At 45.6% G+C, this 17,912-nt stretch overlaps 1 protein-coding gene across 2 annotated transcripts in view; it reads right to left on the bottom strand.

The window, feature by feature from the left end:
* Positions 1 to 6,890: 6,890 nt before the first annotated feature.
* The window catches only part of HAPSTR1 (HUWE1 associated protein modifying stress responses), a 28,148-nt gene continuing 17,126 nt past the window's right edge, over positions 6,891 to 17,912 (bottom strand). For both annotated transcript variants that reach the window (XM_072753879.1, XM_072753878.1), the window contains one exon: positions 6,891 to 10,011. In XM_072753879.1, coding sequence (XP_072609980.1) covers positions 9,767 to 10,011 — 245 coding nt within the window. In that variant the 3' untranslated portion in view covers positions 6,891 to 9,766. The remainder of the gene's footprint in view (positions 10,012 to 17,912) is intronic.

The following is a 17,912-nucleotide window of genomic DNA, read 5'->3' on the forward strand; positions in this document are numbered from 1 at the left end:
TGAACCCTGAGGACATGTATCTGCAAGTTTCAGACCCCTGACTGCCCGGTATCCCAGACCCCAAAGCCATTTCACAGGTGGACAAGGTGAGGCCCAGGGAACCAAGCAGCAGCTTCTGAAGGACCCTAGGAAGGCATCCACCCACACATTCTCCTGAGGCCCTGACCAAGGAAGGCCCAGGTCAGCCTCGTGCACAGGGCCTCAGAGGGACAAACACCTGACTGTGAGTGTCCTGAAGGGGACCTGCAGCCTGCAATCCACAGCTATCTCTGGGGTGCCAGCTCCACTCACCTGTCCCCGGCAGCGTCCAGAGTGTGTGCCTCCCCCGACAAGCGGGATCTGGTGGGACTGTTACCATCAGCCTGGGATATTGTTACCCAGCCTCATGGGAGAGTGAGAGGTGACGAAGGACAAGATAGGCTGCAAGCTTGGCCCTTCCCAACTGGCCCGGCCACTGGATGGGGCATCGCAGCAGGGGAGGAGGGTTCTTAGGGGCAAAGAGGGGGGCTGTGGAACCTGGCAGCAGACTTGCTGGGCTCAAATCCTAACTTCAGCAACACCCGACCCACCACCAGGGACCCACCTCCACCCCCACCCCCGAGGAGCCCTGGCCCAGGAGGACAGTCCCTTTAAGGCTCTGGTGGGCGGGCCCAGCTGTTACCATGGAGCTCGCTGAGCAGTTTCTCAGTCTTCCAAATTCCAGGCCCAAACAGGAAGTGAGTCATGGCAGGAGAATGCAGGGCTCCCGGCCTTAGGGAGCCACTCAAGGGCAACCAGGGGGTCCCCCTGTGGGGGTCAGGCCTTTGCGGGGTGCTTGGCTCAAAGGGGAGTGGGACAAAATTTCAGCCTCTGCTTGCGTCATGAGCTGGCGTGCAAGTGACAGGGTCTCAAACTCAACCCAAGTTCATGGGGGTTGACCAGGGTCAGGCAGGTCACACGGGCATCTCTTTGGGTCCCTGGCCAGACCCCCAACATCAGGGGCTGTGGAACACACACCAAGAACACGCTGAATGATGTACAGATGCTCACAGCACTGTCAGGCAGTCACCTTTGTCATCCCTACTTCACAGAAGAGTAAACTGAGGCTCGGTTAAGGGGACCTCCCCAGTCCCAGTGAATTTTTGAACCCGAGCGCGCCGAGACAGGAAAGAAGCCAGACAGATCTGGGGTAGGATCCTGGTTTGGCCATTCCCTGACCCTTTCTTGGCAGAGATGGCCTCATCCTTCCAACCACTACTTACTGATTGTCTATTTCCCGAACGGACGCAGGGACAAGCCAGAGCACACACGGCCTGCGGGAAAGACAGACGCCAAACAAAAGCAGTCCAGTAAATAAAATAAATAAATAAGTAAATAAAATCTCAAGACGGAATGGGAAACAATGACCAGAGACAACAATGCATGAGTGGAAGGTCAGGGGCCTCTCCCATGAGGGGACGTGGAAATGAACTGAAAAGAGGACAGCCTTTTCAAAAAGTGGGCAGAAGGGCAGCTCGGGGGCAGACGTAAGCCAGAGAACTGTAAACACCCTGAATTGAGTGTTTAAAGGACGGAGAGGCCTGTGCCGAAGGTTCCAGCGGGGTGGACACCAGGCCCTGCCGGGTCACGCCCAGGACGGGAAATCCTCGCTGCTGGCACCTGGTGGGAAGGCCAGCCCAGGTGCCAGCACATGTGGCCCAAGCTCAGTCCTTCCCGGCCTCAAAGAGGGCCAGCCAGCTCCACACTGGGGGCCTGGAAACAACTGACCGCCCCCGCAGCACTCCGAGGCGCAGCACTCCCCGCCCCCCGCTGGGCCGGGAGCCTCGCAGGATTGCAGGACTGCAATCATTGGGCCGGTGACCCCACTGGCCAGCTACCCGTGCCTGGGACATCTGTCTGCGCTCTGGCTTCTGCTGCTGGAGGGAAGCCCACGCGTGATGGACGGAGGGAGGCAGCCCTGACTTGGCAGATTTCTTTGGGCAGGTCAGGTCCCAGCAGAGGCAGCTCTGTGGGAGCCCCCCTGGTCCTGCGTTGTGGGCGGGTTGAGGTCGAGGTCAGGGCCTTGCAACACTGGGAACAGACAGTTCCCTGCCCTTTGAGGTGGGTCCGTGCCAACCCCAGGGGTGTCACCTAAACTGTTCCGGGGGACACTGGCTGCACCTACACTGGCCGCTGACCTCAGCGCACCCCCTCCTCCTCCAGAGCGCCTCTCGCTGGGGCAGCTTCCAGCCCACCACTTCGGGAGGGCAATGGACAAACTGCAGAGCACCCAGTCTCATGGCCACGGTGCCAGGATTAACTACTCCACCACATGCCAGGGACCCGCCCATTCTGGCATTACCTCGGTTCCTACTCGCGACCCTCTTTACAGACAGGGAAACTGAGGCAGGGCTGCTCAAGAACTTGCCAAAATGGGGGACATCGTAAGCACCGAGCTCTTGGCCCTCCAGGCAGTGGCCACAGGCCCTGCACAGGGCAGCAGCCAGGAGTCACTAAAGTCTCAGCTCCCCATCTGGTCGATGGGGAGGAGGGTGGATGTTCTCCAAGCAACTTTGGGGGCGCAGGATGCAGTCTGCACAGGCGGGTAAGGGTCCCTTCCGTGTACTGTTTTTCAGGCAGATGTATATGCCAGGACACACATAACAACGTTTCATAAAGGACACCTAGTACCTCCAGACAAGGTAGGGAGACTTAGGGTGTGCAGGGGTGTGGTGGGCACACCCCGCCCTGCTATCCCGGCACAGGGACAGGTCCCTGCAACACGGTTCCGGGTTGAGAGGGGGCAAAGGTCCAGCTCCCCGCTCAGCTGCGGCCACCCGACTCCAGGCCCAGCTGCACACACAGGCACCCAGGAGGCTGCTCAGCAGCGGAAGCAGCTTCACCTGGGACCTTCCTGTCCCAACTCCCCCCAAGTGTACATACTACCCATGTCATCTTTCAAGTGTCAACAGGTAACCGGGCGGCAGGCCTTGGGAGCCATTTTTGTTTTATTCTCTTCCAGTTACCCTGTCCCCATCCCAGATCTCTGTGTTTGAGGGATGTGGGTAGTGTGCCCCGGAAATCTATTTTAAACCCCTCCCAAGCTGACATATTCCCAAACCAGGTGCAGGAGTCATCATGGGGGCATGCCTTCCAGGTCACTCCTGGTGAGCCATGGTTCACCACGCCCCAAAGCCCTGTGGGTGCAGACTTCCTCCTGCCAAGCCCCGGAAAGCACCCTGCCCCGGAGGAACGCGCTGGTCATGTCCAGACTTCCTGCAAGCTCGAGGGACTGAAGGTGGATGGGCAGGCAGCCCGAGGTGAGGGCCAGAGTCCTGACAACACCAGCTGCCCTCCGCCTCGGGGATAGTAGAGTCCAATGTCACTGGCCACCTGCCCAGTAAACACCCTGGGCAAGGGCCCCAGCAACATTCCCTCCTACGTGGTCTGCAGAAAGCACCAAAGCCCTCGTGCAGTGTGGAGCTTGGGAATCGCTGGCACCTGCATCCCATGCCGAGGAGCACCTCTAGTTTGCCTTGGGTACAGCCTGGGTGGGGCGGACTCTGATGTGCGGGCAGCCTGAGAACCATGCAATCTGAGAAAAGGGAGGAACGGGGGACAGTGAAGCTGCAGGCTTAGAGCAGAACGCGGGGAGAGCCCTCCAACAAGGGAATTTTATACAGGCACACAGAGGGCGGGGAGCACACTTAGCGCCTAACGGGTGCTGTGCTCACCATGTGCCAGCCGCCCCAGCTGGCATCTACCCCTGCCCCAGAGCCCTGGCAGGGACGCCTCCACTTCACTGACCCTGAAGTCCAGCTCTTAACCACCACACCCTGCTTCTGGAGGTACCGTGAAAGTCCAAGAGGAAAAGCAGGGCCTTTTCATGAAAACCTAGAAAATCATAAGCCACCTTTTTTCCCCTACTGTCTGGGTACCAAACTGTGCCAGCCACAGATGCCCAGAGAGCCAGGGTTTCCAATCTGGTTGTGAAATGGATGTAGTAGGATCACAAACAGCAATCTAAGGAGATAGCAAGAAACTGTGGAGTGCAGAGACAGAGGGGAACGGCCCTCTCAGCTCTCTTAGTAATAGTGTGTATGGGTCTACATCCACAGTCGGTCTCCAAGGACTGTGGATCACCATCCGAACAGCCGACAAACAGAGACATGGGCAAGAGACAAGCCTTAATGTACAGATACAAGTGGAAGCAAGCACAATTCCATGTTTGTGTTAACCTAAGCCTCCAACAGCAAACCAGAACCTCTTGGTAGTTACCAATTTTGAGATCCACCTTGACACCAACCCTGCCATTGGAGTTACAAGATTCTCTTTGGGGGAAGCCATCCATCTCTTCCCATGGCACTCAGGGACTGTTGGTAAGGTGTTCCCCTGTAACCCCCACCCCCCCACCAGGAATCTCAGCCGTGGCACCAGCACCCCCAAGGAGTATCAATGGTCTGAGATGCTCCCTCATATCTCGTCATCAGTGGCACATACCTTGGTGGATTTGGATTTATGGAGGACGCGAGCCTGAGTCCACTGGCCCAGGTGCTGAAAGCAACCCAGAGAACTGGCGGTTCCCGAGTTACCCGAGCCATCTTCCTCAGTCGACTGAGCCTCCCCACTGCCGAAGCTGGATACAACCTAAGAATCCCGGAGCTCTCGGGGGCAGGTCTATAAGTGATCGGAGCCCTGGACACTTAAGGCGGCTCAGAGTGACACATCCAACGCTAAAACAAAGCAGGGCCACGGCCCTAACTTGTGCTGTGACAGAGGTCTTCACCAAGAGCTTTTGTGACACACAGCAAACACCCCTTCATCCCAGATTCAAAAGGCGCACACCTCCCTCATTGGAGTTAAAGACCAGTGATGTGAGGCCACCTGTATTTGCTGGCCCGTGGCATCTCCTTGGGTAGGCACTCTGTCTGAAAATAGGGGCACATTCTCGTGTGGACAACTTTTGCTCTGAAAAGGAACCACTTCACACAGCACGAATGCTTCCCCATGTGTCTAATACCTACCCCTCTGGTTTTAAACTGCATTGGAACACGGTGAAATCAGTCCATTTCCAAGATTGGAGACTCCAGTTCATTTCCCACAGTGATTTACATCCCCAAAGTGTATTACCCAGCGCTCAGCGCTAAGTCCTAAGTAACCATCAATCAACATTGCACATTTTTAATGGCTGCACACATGAAAGACAAACATTAGGAAGGTTATTCTCCAGAACAATTCAGTTTTTACCTTTGGGGAAGACAAACTAAAAGGACCTTTATATTCATGTCCAACATTTTAATTCTCTTTACAAAAATGTGAGTTTTTATGTGCAAAAATGATCAGCCACAACCCAGAGCACTCAGGGGCTCCCCCGATGTGGAGGCAGATTATAGATGCAGACGGAAATGTGCCCAAGGAATTTGAGTCATTGAGCTTTATACCATTCTTTTTCTTCTTGATATATACCTATTTCACAGATGACAAAACCAGCCCAGGGAGGCAAACTTACCCAGGTTCTCACACCCATTAGTGGTGGAGTCAGCACTCAAATCCACAGGCTTTCGAGCAAAGATTCTTCCTTCACATAAGGGGGTTAAAAAAGCAAATGAAAATGGTGAGATCATCACCGCCTGCAAATGGTACAGATAGCCAACACCGGCTCAGATGTAGGGAGAACCAAGTGGATGCTTTCATTAACCGGCATTTTACAGAAGGTCCTCTGGGAGGACCCATCTTACCTGCAGAAATTTGTCCTACAGAAAGTGAAAGACACTATGAAGTTCCCTACTACACTACCACTAATTACCAGAAGCTAAAGGCTCATCCATTCAAGGAGTACCACTGAGTCATAAAACCTCCTATATAGACTCTGACGCAGCGAAGATCTGTATACACTGTAAACAGGTGTGGCTGGACTTTGGTGGGGAGTTTTATAGTGTTTCTTCAGAACATTAATGCCATACAAATGCAACAAGAGGCCCTCAGAAACTCAGAACAGCCATCAGTGAGACTCCTCGGTTTTACCAAGGACCCGGCCCGGTTCGTGTTGGACCCTCCAAACCTGTCCTACCTGCCGTCTGCTGAACTTCACAGAGAACATGCAGGTGTGTAGCAGAAGTTAAATCCGGATCTCAGCGCGTCACACGCATCAGTGCAACATGGGCCTGCTGGTCTCTCAAAATGTCAGACATTACACACCGCAGAAACATTACAATAAGGAGTCTGCAAGGTGGCCATGAACAGAGTGGTAACTGCTTTCAGGGAGAGGGGGAGTAGGTACAATGGACATCTGACCAGCACCACCACCTTTAACTAAATTAGACAGATGAACCTTCCATTTCTTTTACCTTTACGATAAACAAGGGAGGGCTCCTCTGGCAGAACCTTTCGAGTCACCGCCCCTCTCCCTACCCAGAGAGTCTGGAATGGATCTCTGAAGACCCCCCCAACCCTGTGACTAGACACCTAGGTAGTCACTCTCATGAGGTTGGCAGGCTCTAACAAACAATATGAAATCAAATGCAAGGAGGTAAATATACTGTCTCAACACCCCTCAAAAAAATCATGCCAAAAATTCAGTGATTCATTCATAATACTTTTCTGTCTACGCAGCCCGTGTTCCCAACTAGATCCCCAGCTCCATTTCCAAAATCATCCCTTGGCGTCTTGCACCTTCACTGCACTGAGGTTGGCTCACCCTCTTTGGGCTTCGGCTGCACCCCTTGACTCTCAAAGGAAGAAGCCGCCCTGCTTTCACTGCTTACGGGGAACCCCTATGGCCCAAAGACATAGTCAAGTTTAATGTGTTCCAATAGCCCCTAGGGAGGGGGGAAAAAATTAAGAAGGATGGTTCTTATCTAAAAGCCTGCACTTGATTACATCAAAAAATTCAGATGTGATGACCAAAACAAAACTGCAGACAAGCCCCATAGTTTTTCGGTTTTTTAAATGATTTATTCATTGAATGATTTAAGGTGTGTACCACTACTCCAGGTTGGGTAAATAAACCACATTGAAGAATTTGACTGTGGGTCTTTAGATTCAGCCAAATGCTTTCCATTAATTTTGCTCTATAAGGTACTAAACATTATAATTAAGTTTTTAATGCTTCAGCCATGCTCAGAACACTGCAGCAGAAGGATGAACTCAACCCACTCATGCCAAGTTAGGGTGACAGGAACAGATCTAACGAGCTGTGATGTCTAAAAAAATCTGAGAATCTAGCTTAAAAGATAAAGGGAGGTTCCATTCCCCCAAAGTAAACTGTTAAGTTTTAAAATTCAGCCTACAATGTTCTCAAGAGACTGAAGAAAAAAAAATATTAAAAAAAAGGTACCACACAATATGCAATCTTCCATGATTTGTTTGCATCTAAAATGGCACAAAGGTTTCAAAAATCTAGCAGTCAGAACTAAGTATTCCTATGAGAAATCATTTCCCTTTCTACTCCTAGATCTTAGGGTTATTTTGTGCTGGGGGGTGGGGGGAGGGGGGTCGCGGAAGAGAGCCAGGAGACAGAGCAGGTGGAGGAGTTATGAGGAGGTTGACAAATAGCATTTGAGGTTAAATGCAGTGGAAAAAAGTAACGAGTGCTAAAGTTTTTTAAAAGTTTAATGGAGCCAATAAGGCATATAAATCGTGTTCTGGCAGACATGAGACCTGCTTTCTCTTACCAAAGAAAATGGCACATGTTTTATCAAAATTTGACAATCAAGAATAAAGGGTACTGAGATTAAGCGTCAGAGCACCAACTAAAACAAAAACAAAAAAAATTAAAAAATGGTTATTCAACTCAGAGGGAGGGACGAGAACCAAGGCATAGAGGGGAGGTTATACAGGTGTTCCTCAATCTCAAAATCCTTTAGGAAGAGGAGTTCTGGCCACTTGTGAGCAACGCTTCACACCACCAAACGCCAATTCCAGAATCTAAATTTACAACGACAGAAAAAACAAAGATAACTCCAAATGCATTTCTGGGCATATTCCAAAGGGAAGCTTGAAAGTATTCATAATACACAGGCTTGTCTGTTTTAGGTAAAATGACAGATTGCTGTAATTCTTCCTCCTATTATATTCAAACAAAAACTGATTCACTTTCGCAAAAATTTAGAAAACACCTCACTTTCATTCCTAGTTTAAGTATGGAATTGACTTGTTTTTAACTAAGGGCTAGATCTATAACAAGCACAGAACTTCAGCTCACACATCTGTGACATTCCATTCACCTCCCACCCAATGAATATTATGGTTAACTTAGCAACATTTCTTCACAGAAAGATTATTATTAAATGGCTGAAGGAATTGCAAACTTCAACAAAGTGCTGTAAGTTAATTACTGGAAAAAACCCTTACACTGATTTGCAATGGTCTTTTCAGGATAAAAACAGGAAGTTAACTGATACTGGACTACAAGTTTGCAAGGAAACATTTTCACTGTCCTACTTGATATATAATATAATAATATGATAGAATAAATTACAGTACCTGGCAGGCTGACATCAGTTCTTCTTCTAAAAAAGACTATCATTCAGTTCAAGATATTAAAAATGAAGAGGAAACAATCAAACATGCTCTAAAACATTGTGGCTACAAGAGGTCTTATAGGGACTCAACAGAGGATCTACTTGGAACCTTTATTTAGGTCTACCTAACATCTAGAGAGCCTCCATGCGATTCCATCTCTTCCAGAATAAGATTCCAAACTGCAATTTTTAGGGGAGAGGGACTGCAGAGTGGGCTGTTGCTACTTAAGTTGTGATCACATTATTAGCAGATAAAAGACCTTTATCTCCCACCATTCCAACGGAAACTGCACAAAGTAGGGCATTCATAAAAAAAATGTGGAACAGGACACAAAAGACTGGAATCCCTACCCTCCCCCACCATCCATCGCCCTCTTGCTAATACTGAACCAAAAAGGAAGCCCATCCTCAAAGGTCATGACCTCTCTACTTCAGGTCCCCCTTGAATCCAGTCTACATGTTTACATTTACCATAAGGAACAGTACCCTGCATGGGAAGTAGTACTTGTCTTAAAAATGGGAGTATTTTAAGCCTACAGGGTCAATCTGGGGACAATTCAATAATATTGCTACTTTTAGAGCGCTAACACACACAAAGTGAATCCGATAAAGTTCTGTGTATTGATTCAATATTAAGTATTAATTGCATGACCATCATAGCACCTCTTTACATCACACAATCACCAGAATTAGAAACTGCTTGGAAAACTAAAAACAGGGCACAGTCCAATCGTTAGAAGTTGCACACTGACTACATAGAGACCAGGTGCATGGTACAGTGCTGCTGCAAAAAATGGAAGCCTGCAGATTTGACGAGGAAGCCAAATCATGGGTTTGAGATAATTTTAGGAACCTGGCAATACTGTTGAAGCAAAATACTCAACACAGCAGGAAATGGACCAAAAAAAAAAAAAGAAAGAAAAAAGAAAAAAAAAAAGCATTCTATAAACCAAATAAACATCTGATATTTCCTTTCCCTTTGAGAATAAATACAGTTAAGGTCACTTTTAGCCTTGGAACGGATATATGTTTGCCTATGATGATCTTGCTAATGACTACACGATATCTGATGTCCTCTGCTAGGATTATAGTTTTAAGAAAGCCATAGTTACAAGAGGCATCTACTGTAAATACCTAGAACTTCCTTTTATGGCAACCACTATAGAATTCACTTGTCTTAAACAGTGAACAAGGGAAGATGGCCTCATGTTTCCTTTGCAATAATAGTATATGTTGAGGATCAAGTGGCTTTCAAGCAGCATGGTGGGTGTGAAAATGTCTGCAGTTTAGATCATTCTGTTGCGTTTATGGGTTGGTGAGTCTGTAATGACATCGCCACACTGGGCTGAGGTACGCTTTCTAGTTCCACCATTGTCCAAGTGGAGTGCCATTTCTTCTGATATGAAAGTGTTCAAATCGACATCATGGAGTCCATTTCTCCTTCGACTAGCATTCGATCCACTGCTTACATGTGTAGGAGAGCCTGGGGTACTCGAACGCACGCTTATACTAGCCATTGCACCACTAAGACCTAGGAAGAAGAAAACAGGTTTTAGAGTTGCTCGATTCTGTAACCCTCTTGAAAGCAACCCACTTTACTCTCAATGTTTCACAGGGTCAAAGGAGGTCAGCCTGCTTTCCTAAGGGGTCACCAGGGAGCAGTTATGCTTTCTTCTGGAAAAACAGACTGCTGGGCTTTGGACATACGGAGATATTCTCTTAGTAATACAAATAATGTTGTAGATATTGGTAAATAACCAATTGGAAGCACACTGTGTCGCAAAGCACCATACTAGGGCATTCACATATATCACAAAACACTCCCACCTACTCTGCGGGACGTATATACATATATACTACTTGTAGTTTATGGCTGAAGATAGCAGATGCCTGCTTTTAAACAGGACAGTTTTGCCATCTGGTTACCATCCCCAACAGGTCCCTCCAGTGTTGTGTATGCACACACATGGGGCGGGGGGAGCAATCATTTCCAGGTCTTGGGCAGGGAGGGGGCTTGTTCCAACTACCCCTCCAAATAAGGTGACTTTTTAACTTATCATCTGAAACAGAGCACTCTTGAGCCCCTAAGGGGTCACTATTAAAAAGTATGCTGGGACATCAAATATAAAATTAGTCTGTCCTTGGACAAATCAAGATGATCAGCAAGGTCTGGACTGTATTTGGTTGGTACTCCTTAGGACAGCCTAATTTATTATCATATATAATCCCTCAGAGAAGGAGGGAGCACAATGCTGCTTGTGCTTTCAAGGTTGAATTAAACCCAGAATAAACCCAGCACTCATTGTTGGACACTTATTCCTTAGAATAGTTACAGAGGCTAACATATGTTCCACGCTGAAACGTACAGGATAAACCTGTGAGGGGCACCAGTGAGGCCAGGAAACATTAACCATAGTGGTAAGTTTGAAAACCTCCCAACCTGGACAGTGGGTCTTGCCTTATGAACTTCCCCTTATGTTATTCTAGTCTCACAGGAAATCTTGTTATTGTTGGACTAAATGTATAGAATATGATCTAGTATAACCAATGTTCCCAAAGACCAAAACCATAATTATCTTAGATTTTAAAATAGGCTTAGAGGTTGGCTTGGTAGGGGCCCCTAATTTTATGCTCTGTAAATGTGATTTAAATTTGATCATTAACTCGAGAAGAAAGTCTCTGCTTTCTACATCAAAATCTCTTTAATAAATTCCCTTGGACATCGTTCTTACTCTACAAATACTCCGTGAACATTCTCAGGTCCACAGCCTCCCTTAGGCTGACCATGTTCTACAGCCCACACCTCTTCTGAACTGTTCTCAAGTGGCCTACCTGGCACCAATCAACCCTCTTACTGCTCTTCCAGTGGAAGATGGGTCCTCCCTCTCCACTGATGGTCAGAGGAAGGCTGAACAGGTCCCTTTTCAGCTCTAAACTGTTCCAAGGCTGGTGCCTATTTAGAATATATATACTTATGACATATATGTATACATATATGTGTATATATATATATGACAAAGGCAGTCATCTTGGAACACTTCCTATGTCAGGTGCTACTACGCTAAGTACTTTTAAAATTTCAGACTCAAAATCATCCCTCAACATTTGTATTACCAGTTTTGCAGATAAGAAACCAAGGCTGAAAAGGTTGAGCAAGTGACCCAAGGTCACACAACTCCTGAGCAACAGCTGGGACCCAAACTCAAACACAATCTAACAGTTACTCTCCCTTCCTGCCCTCTGCACTCCCATCAGGTGGGCAGACATGCACTGCCAGAAGCAAAGGACCTGTGGCTCCTTCTGAGGACCGAGCCTGCACCTCCCCTTCCAACCGAGTCAGCTCCTGCAGACTGAGGCCTCTAGGGCCTCAGGAGCCTCCTCCCCACTGAGGCTTCTCTCCAGGTTCTCCTACCTCTCTCAAGTCTCTTGCTGGCTCCTCTTCCCTCCTGCTTGAAACTCTCCGCTTCCTGTTCTCCAGCCTGCCCGCTCCTTCCTCAGTGGCCTCTGCAGGCTTCTCTTCTGCCCTGACAGGTTGGCATCACCCAGGGTGGTGTCCTGGACCCCTTAGCTTACCTACAAGGCCTCGTTTTCCACGAGAGCAGGCATTTCTCCTGAGCTCAAGGGCCCCAGCCGCATCTCTGACTGTTGGACATCTCCAGTGTAACATCAAAAAGTAACTGCACTTCCTCCTCAGCCCACACAGGTTTACTAAACATAAAAAGAAGGGAAAGACCCGCCTCGAGCACACTGTCTACAGCGCCATACGATCCTGTCTCTTCCCATCACTGGGGTCGGTTCAACTCTACCTAAAGCACACGGTGCCTGGCACACAGCAATCACCGAATTCTGCTAACAGGGACGTGCTTCAAAGTCCTGCCCATTTTGAAATCCACCAAAACCCAAAGCTCCTGATGTTCATCTCTCCAACGCTAGGAAACAAACCCAGGTGGCTCATCTCTTAAATCTCTACCATCAAGTTTTTTTTAAATCTCAATTCTTCCCAAATTACTAGCATTTTTTTTTCCAGCTCTCCACCACAGTTTGAGGGAGAGCTGTGCTTTTTTCTAACCTAGCAGCCTGCAACAAACTACTAAAAAGTGTCCATGAACTTAAAACAACCTTTTCATAGTGGTTTCAGAATGCAGGATGTCCTAACATACATAATTACACTGCAAAGTTTGGGCCCTCGGCACAAAATCAGGCTATTTACTTCAGTAATTAAACTGAGGATCCCCTTTACCATTTGAAACCATCAAGAGAATTCAACAACCTCCCACACCCCAGAACCCCTCTTGTGAACATAGCATCATGTTTAGCACCTAAGGACAAATACCCAAGGCCAACACAATACTCCACCAGAAGTGAACAGGCACATCAAGCAAGTATTTCTATTGTTTCCACTGCTATTCTCCATGAATAAGAAGAGATATTAAATTAGCAATTTGGTCAATTTGAAAATTCCCCAGTAACTGCTAGAAAATCAATCTTTTTCTATTGGGTGTAGGACTAGGGGCTTGGTTTGACAGCTGAAGTCAAGTCATAATGTGCAACATTACCTGCTTTCTATCTACTCTCAGCAGTGAAAATTCTTTTCAAAGTTTATCTAAAATCTTCCCCTAAAAGACTTTCCGTGTCAAAAAAAAAAAAAAATTAAGATTAACAACCAAAAAATATGTATTTTAAACAGCCCAAATTTTATTTTATAAACCAATGACAGCTACTGGAAGATGCTTCAGGAAACCTTAGCTAAGCCACATGAACAATCAGGCCTATACAAATACAGAGTCTGAACATGCTTCAGAGCTAAAAACTAAGTTGTACGGCCCAAGGGCATACAACTTAATTTCTACCAAAACACACTTTTTCAAAAGGACTATGGGAATATCAATTGACAAAAGCAGAACAAGTAGTATGATTAGACAGAAAAGTCTCAATTGCTTAACACAAGATAAACTCAGTTTTAAAGTTTCCGCATCCATTTTAAATGATTAGTCCAGGAATAGAAAAAAAAAAAAAAAGATTAGGATGATTTCATCATACTTTGAAAAGAATGCTCCCACTGGAGCTAAAACAAAGTCACAGTCCAGGTTATATAGGAATCTAGGTTACATGGTCAATTGTTAAAAGTAGCACATAACTATTATTTTCATATCAAGTTCATGCTTGAGATAGTAAGAAAATCCTGTTTTCAGAATTAATTACATGTCATTCCAGTTTGCCAGCACAGAGTCAGGTCACACACAGGCATAGAAAGAGCAAGTGCAGAATGGTCCACCTCCCTTCCTCCGTCCACCAGCAGCCCGTGGCCTGGGTGCTTCATCTACACTGTCTAATCCCCCAATGCCCTTCAGCCTAGGAGGGCAGAGGGCCAGCCCAGGAGGAGAAAACGCAAACTTGTCCTTACTGTCGATCCACGATCCATCCACTCAGCACAGGCTCAGGACCCAGGGCCAGATCTGCTCCACCAGTTTTCTCATCTCCAGTTATGAAAAGAGGGGATCTGAAATCCCCACAATTTGAACGAAGTGGTAACTTCCTGACTGGAACCCCAGGAAACTGGCATTCTTGCATTTCAAATGAATTGGGCTATTCAAGTGGGGGATGCTCCCTTTGCACAAAGTGGTATTCTGAGGTTTTAAGCAAGCAAGCACTTGTGTGTAAATGTTGTGTTTCAAATGAACCAGAGAAGGAGTTCAAATCTTTGAAAAAGGATTTCTACTAAGATTTTAATAATTTGAAGTAGATACCACTCCCCACCCCAATATGCAAATTGTAATACTGAATTTTTATTGAAGTAAAGCACACTAAATCAAACCAGTTACAAAGATACATGTGTCATACCAAGAAAACATTTTCAGTTATGCTGACAGCCCAATGCTTTCAAATTTTTCAAAGACAGTTTTAATGCCAAGGGAAAAAATGCTCACGACGTTAAAATGAAAAAAGCAAGATACAGTACCATATATGCAATATGATCTCGACTATGAAATAGTTTTAATATTTATACATTGAAAAAAAGACTGAAAGAAAATGCACCAAACATTTAACTGTAGTTATCTCTATATAGTGGGATAACAAGATACCGAATTTTTTACTTTTCGGAAATTTTCAAACTTTCCAAGAAACTGGTATTTATAAAATCAGAAAACTAGTGGAAAAATTAAACTCAAACGTTAAAATGTTTCATAACTACCAGTACTAGGTGAGTAAAATGATGAGGCATGGCTACATGGACTCCTTTTCACATCAATGAAAAAACGTCCGACAAAATTTTACCGCAAGTTCAAAAACAATTTCCTACGGTAGCTTTAGTAAGTCCTACCCCCAGAAACTTCTGCAGCTAATATCTAATCTTAATATACAGAAAATGCCAACTTTTCATCAAAAATTTTAATGCTGTGTTAATTCCCTTCATTTTTCTTGTTCTCAAAAGCTGGCTTGAACAAAGGGCATAATTTAGAAATTCCAGCCTTCAGAGGAATTTTAATTAAAGATTCTTTGAAATAATCAATTTTAAGCAATTAAGTGATGAGACTGCTTTGGTGCATTAATCTCTTAACATCTTAATTTCCAAGCATGTTTTTAAAAATATATTAGTGTTAAGTAAACTATGGATAGATAGTTCTGTTATTTCAGGAAGATGCAGACTGCAACATTCAACACGCTTTTTATTAAGTCTCTACTATGGTGTTCACACTCTGCACTAGGAGTATGGACAGACAAGAGGAGAATTCGGAAGGACTTCGACAGATGGATGGATCAAAATCCCCCAAAGGTCAGTTCCAGTTAGTCCTTTGTCCACAGAAAGTTACAAGGAGTTTCCTGTATACTACACCATCAGTTTAAAAATACTTAACCTAAACATCTGTGTTAGCTATCAAAATCTGTTTCTAAATATTTAGCTCTATATATGGAAGGGGAAAAAGAGTGATAAGGACAGGAGAAGAAACAGAACCAAGCAAATACTTAACTTCTTAAATGTACTGGACCTCAGGGATCTGGCAAATTCTATCAGAAACCTTGTTCTCACCGAAATTTCTTCTCTTTTCTGTTGCTCTGGTGCACACAGGCTCAAGAATGTTTTCTGACAAATTAACAAAAGCTCCAAAAACCTGTGCTAAGAAAACGAACACCCTATGGATTCAGACTTCCTGGAATCTACAGGTTTTCATGAACACTAGAAGAAGGTACCAGTGTTATACAATGAATGACAACTTAGGAATTTGCCTTACACATTTTTCCTAGATAAAAATTCCTATCTGATCTTTTACATTATTCTGAAAAAGCCCTATATTCAGTTCCTTCAGATTCAAGAATCTATCAAGCAATTTAATGATTCAAGAGAATAAGGATCACCATGTATGTAGCCCAGAAAAGACTTTGTGAGGCAAAAAAGAGGAGCCAGAAACGGAGTCTATTAAATTCCTAGGGCAATGGTACTCTGTGTCTCCAACTGACTGTGTGTATTTATATACTTCAAATACTCTAAGAGAATTCTATCAGGCTAGAAGCTCCTCAAAAATATTATGGAACTCATCTTTGTACCACAGGCCCTATCACTAGCCTCTAATAGTGCTTAGTATTCAGTGTTCAGCAAATGCTGGGCAATAGAAAAGGCTACAGAATGAAAAGGATTTGAACTGCAGACAGAAATCAGAACTCAATAACACCACATCCACCAAAAGGGAGGGTTTTTAACTAAAAATGGTTCATATATCAAAATTCAAATCAAAGGAGCTGATGTCTTAACTAAGTGCTTTCTTTAAAACAACAAACTTTCCTGTTTCTCTCCTGTGTCTGAAATTTCCCATTAGAGCTGGCCTGGCCTCTTTCAGGACTTATACCAATGAGTGATGGGTACAGCTCACTGCCTTTTTAAAACCTGCTAATTTAAACATGAAAGGAACTTCAAACTGGGCAAGGTGAGATCCTAAAGCAAATGCCAATGACAGCAGTTCCCACGAGGCCTACAGGCCTTGCAGGTTAGCCCACCACCCCCCACTCCCACCCCCACCCCAGAGTGTGAATGGATAGAATTTACAGAATGGACAAACCTAGGCTCAGGGAGGTTAGTTCCTAATACCTCAGTGAAGAATGTCATCAAAATGACTTTTGGAACTAAAATCAGATGTTTCTGATCTGCACAGAGCAGTCTGTATCAGGGCCGGGAACCTACAAAGATCACCTATGGGATGACAGGAGTGAAGTCTGCCTTGCCCAGCCTGGTCTCTCTTCCTGTCCATGAATACATGTCCCATTCCTACTCTGGGCCCCTTTTCACCCAACCCCACCCCCAGAACAAAATTCAAAATGAGACCAGACTTCAATCTAAGGCTTTCTAGACACAACACTAGCTTGGGCAAATCAACTGGGAATCTCTGTCCATCCAGCAGAAAGAGTAGCACCAACTTCACTGGTTTAATATCAACAAGAAAAATGAAAGAAAAATGAAAAAAGCTTCCGATTCCAGCAAGTAATGTTAAGTAACAGTAAGTTTTACACATTATACTTCCCCTCTAGAGTGATACACACAATTTAAAAGGCCATCCTTACTGAAAAGGGAGGGGGAAAGTATCCTCAGAGGCTACCTGAGCTCCAGGTCTACTCTGCAGTAAAATACCACCCAGAGGCAAGGAGGGCACTCACAGGATTTAGAACTAAACAGAAGTCCCACTTCTCTCTCAAGGTAAAAAACACAGTGTTGTGAAAGGGTAGGTAAGGTACTTTGCTTAGTTTCTCATTTAATCTAACACCTTACACAGTATATGGCCTTCCACAAGGGAGCAGATGGCCTTGGAAAAGTCAACCGTCTTGCCCAAGGGGATACTGGGAATGGAGCCTACCTACAAAAAGTCTTAACTACTCTTCTATAAAGTAAACCAGAAACATAGCAGGTCACGAACTATTCATCATCAAGCCTACTCAATGAGATTCACTTACAACAAAAAAACCCGAGACAAAATTTATTTTCTGATGTCTTTATAGAGAAGAAAAATAAGCCTAGAGACCTTTCCCACCCCACCCTCAGACCCACAGGGGAGGGACCACAAATGTACAAATGTGGAGGCACAGTGGCTAAGAGCATGCACTCTGGAGACAGGCAGGTGCGCAGTATCTTTTCTACCACTCACTAATCTATTCCATTAAAGCCAAGTAAGCCCCTTTCTTCATCAACAAAATAGCAGTAACTCAAGACAAGCACTGGATTAAATGAGAACCTCCTCAGTAGAGTGCTGGCACAAAGCAAACACTAACATAGCTGTAACGGTACATACCCTCAAGCCCCCTGTTCAGTCTCAGTTTTTCTTTTGCAGCTCTCCTAAGGTACACACCATTCGCTCTACCCTCACTGCCATCATCCCAGATCTGTGATCCTCCAACTCTTCCATCCTAAATATTCTCTGCCCCCACTGTGTCGTATCCACTCACGTA

Source organism: Vulpes vulpes, chromosome 3 (genome assembly GCF_048418805.1).
Source record: "Vulpes vulpes isolate BD-2025 chromosome 3, VulVul3, whole genome shotgun sequence".
NCBI lineage: Eukaryota > Metazoa > Chordata > Mammalia > Carnivora > Canidae > Vulpes > Vulpes vulpes.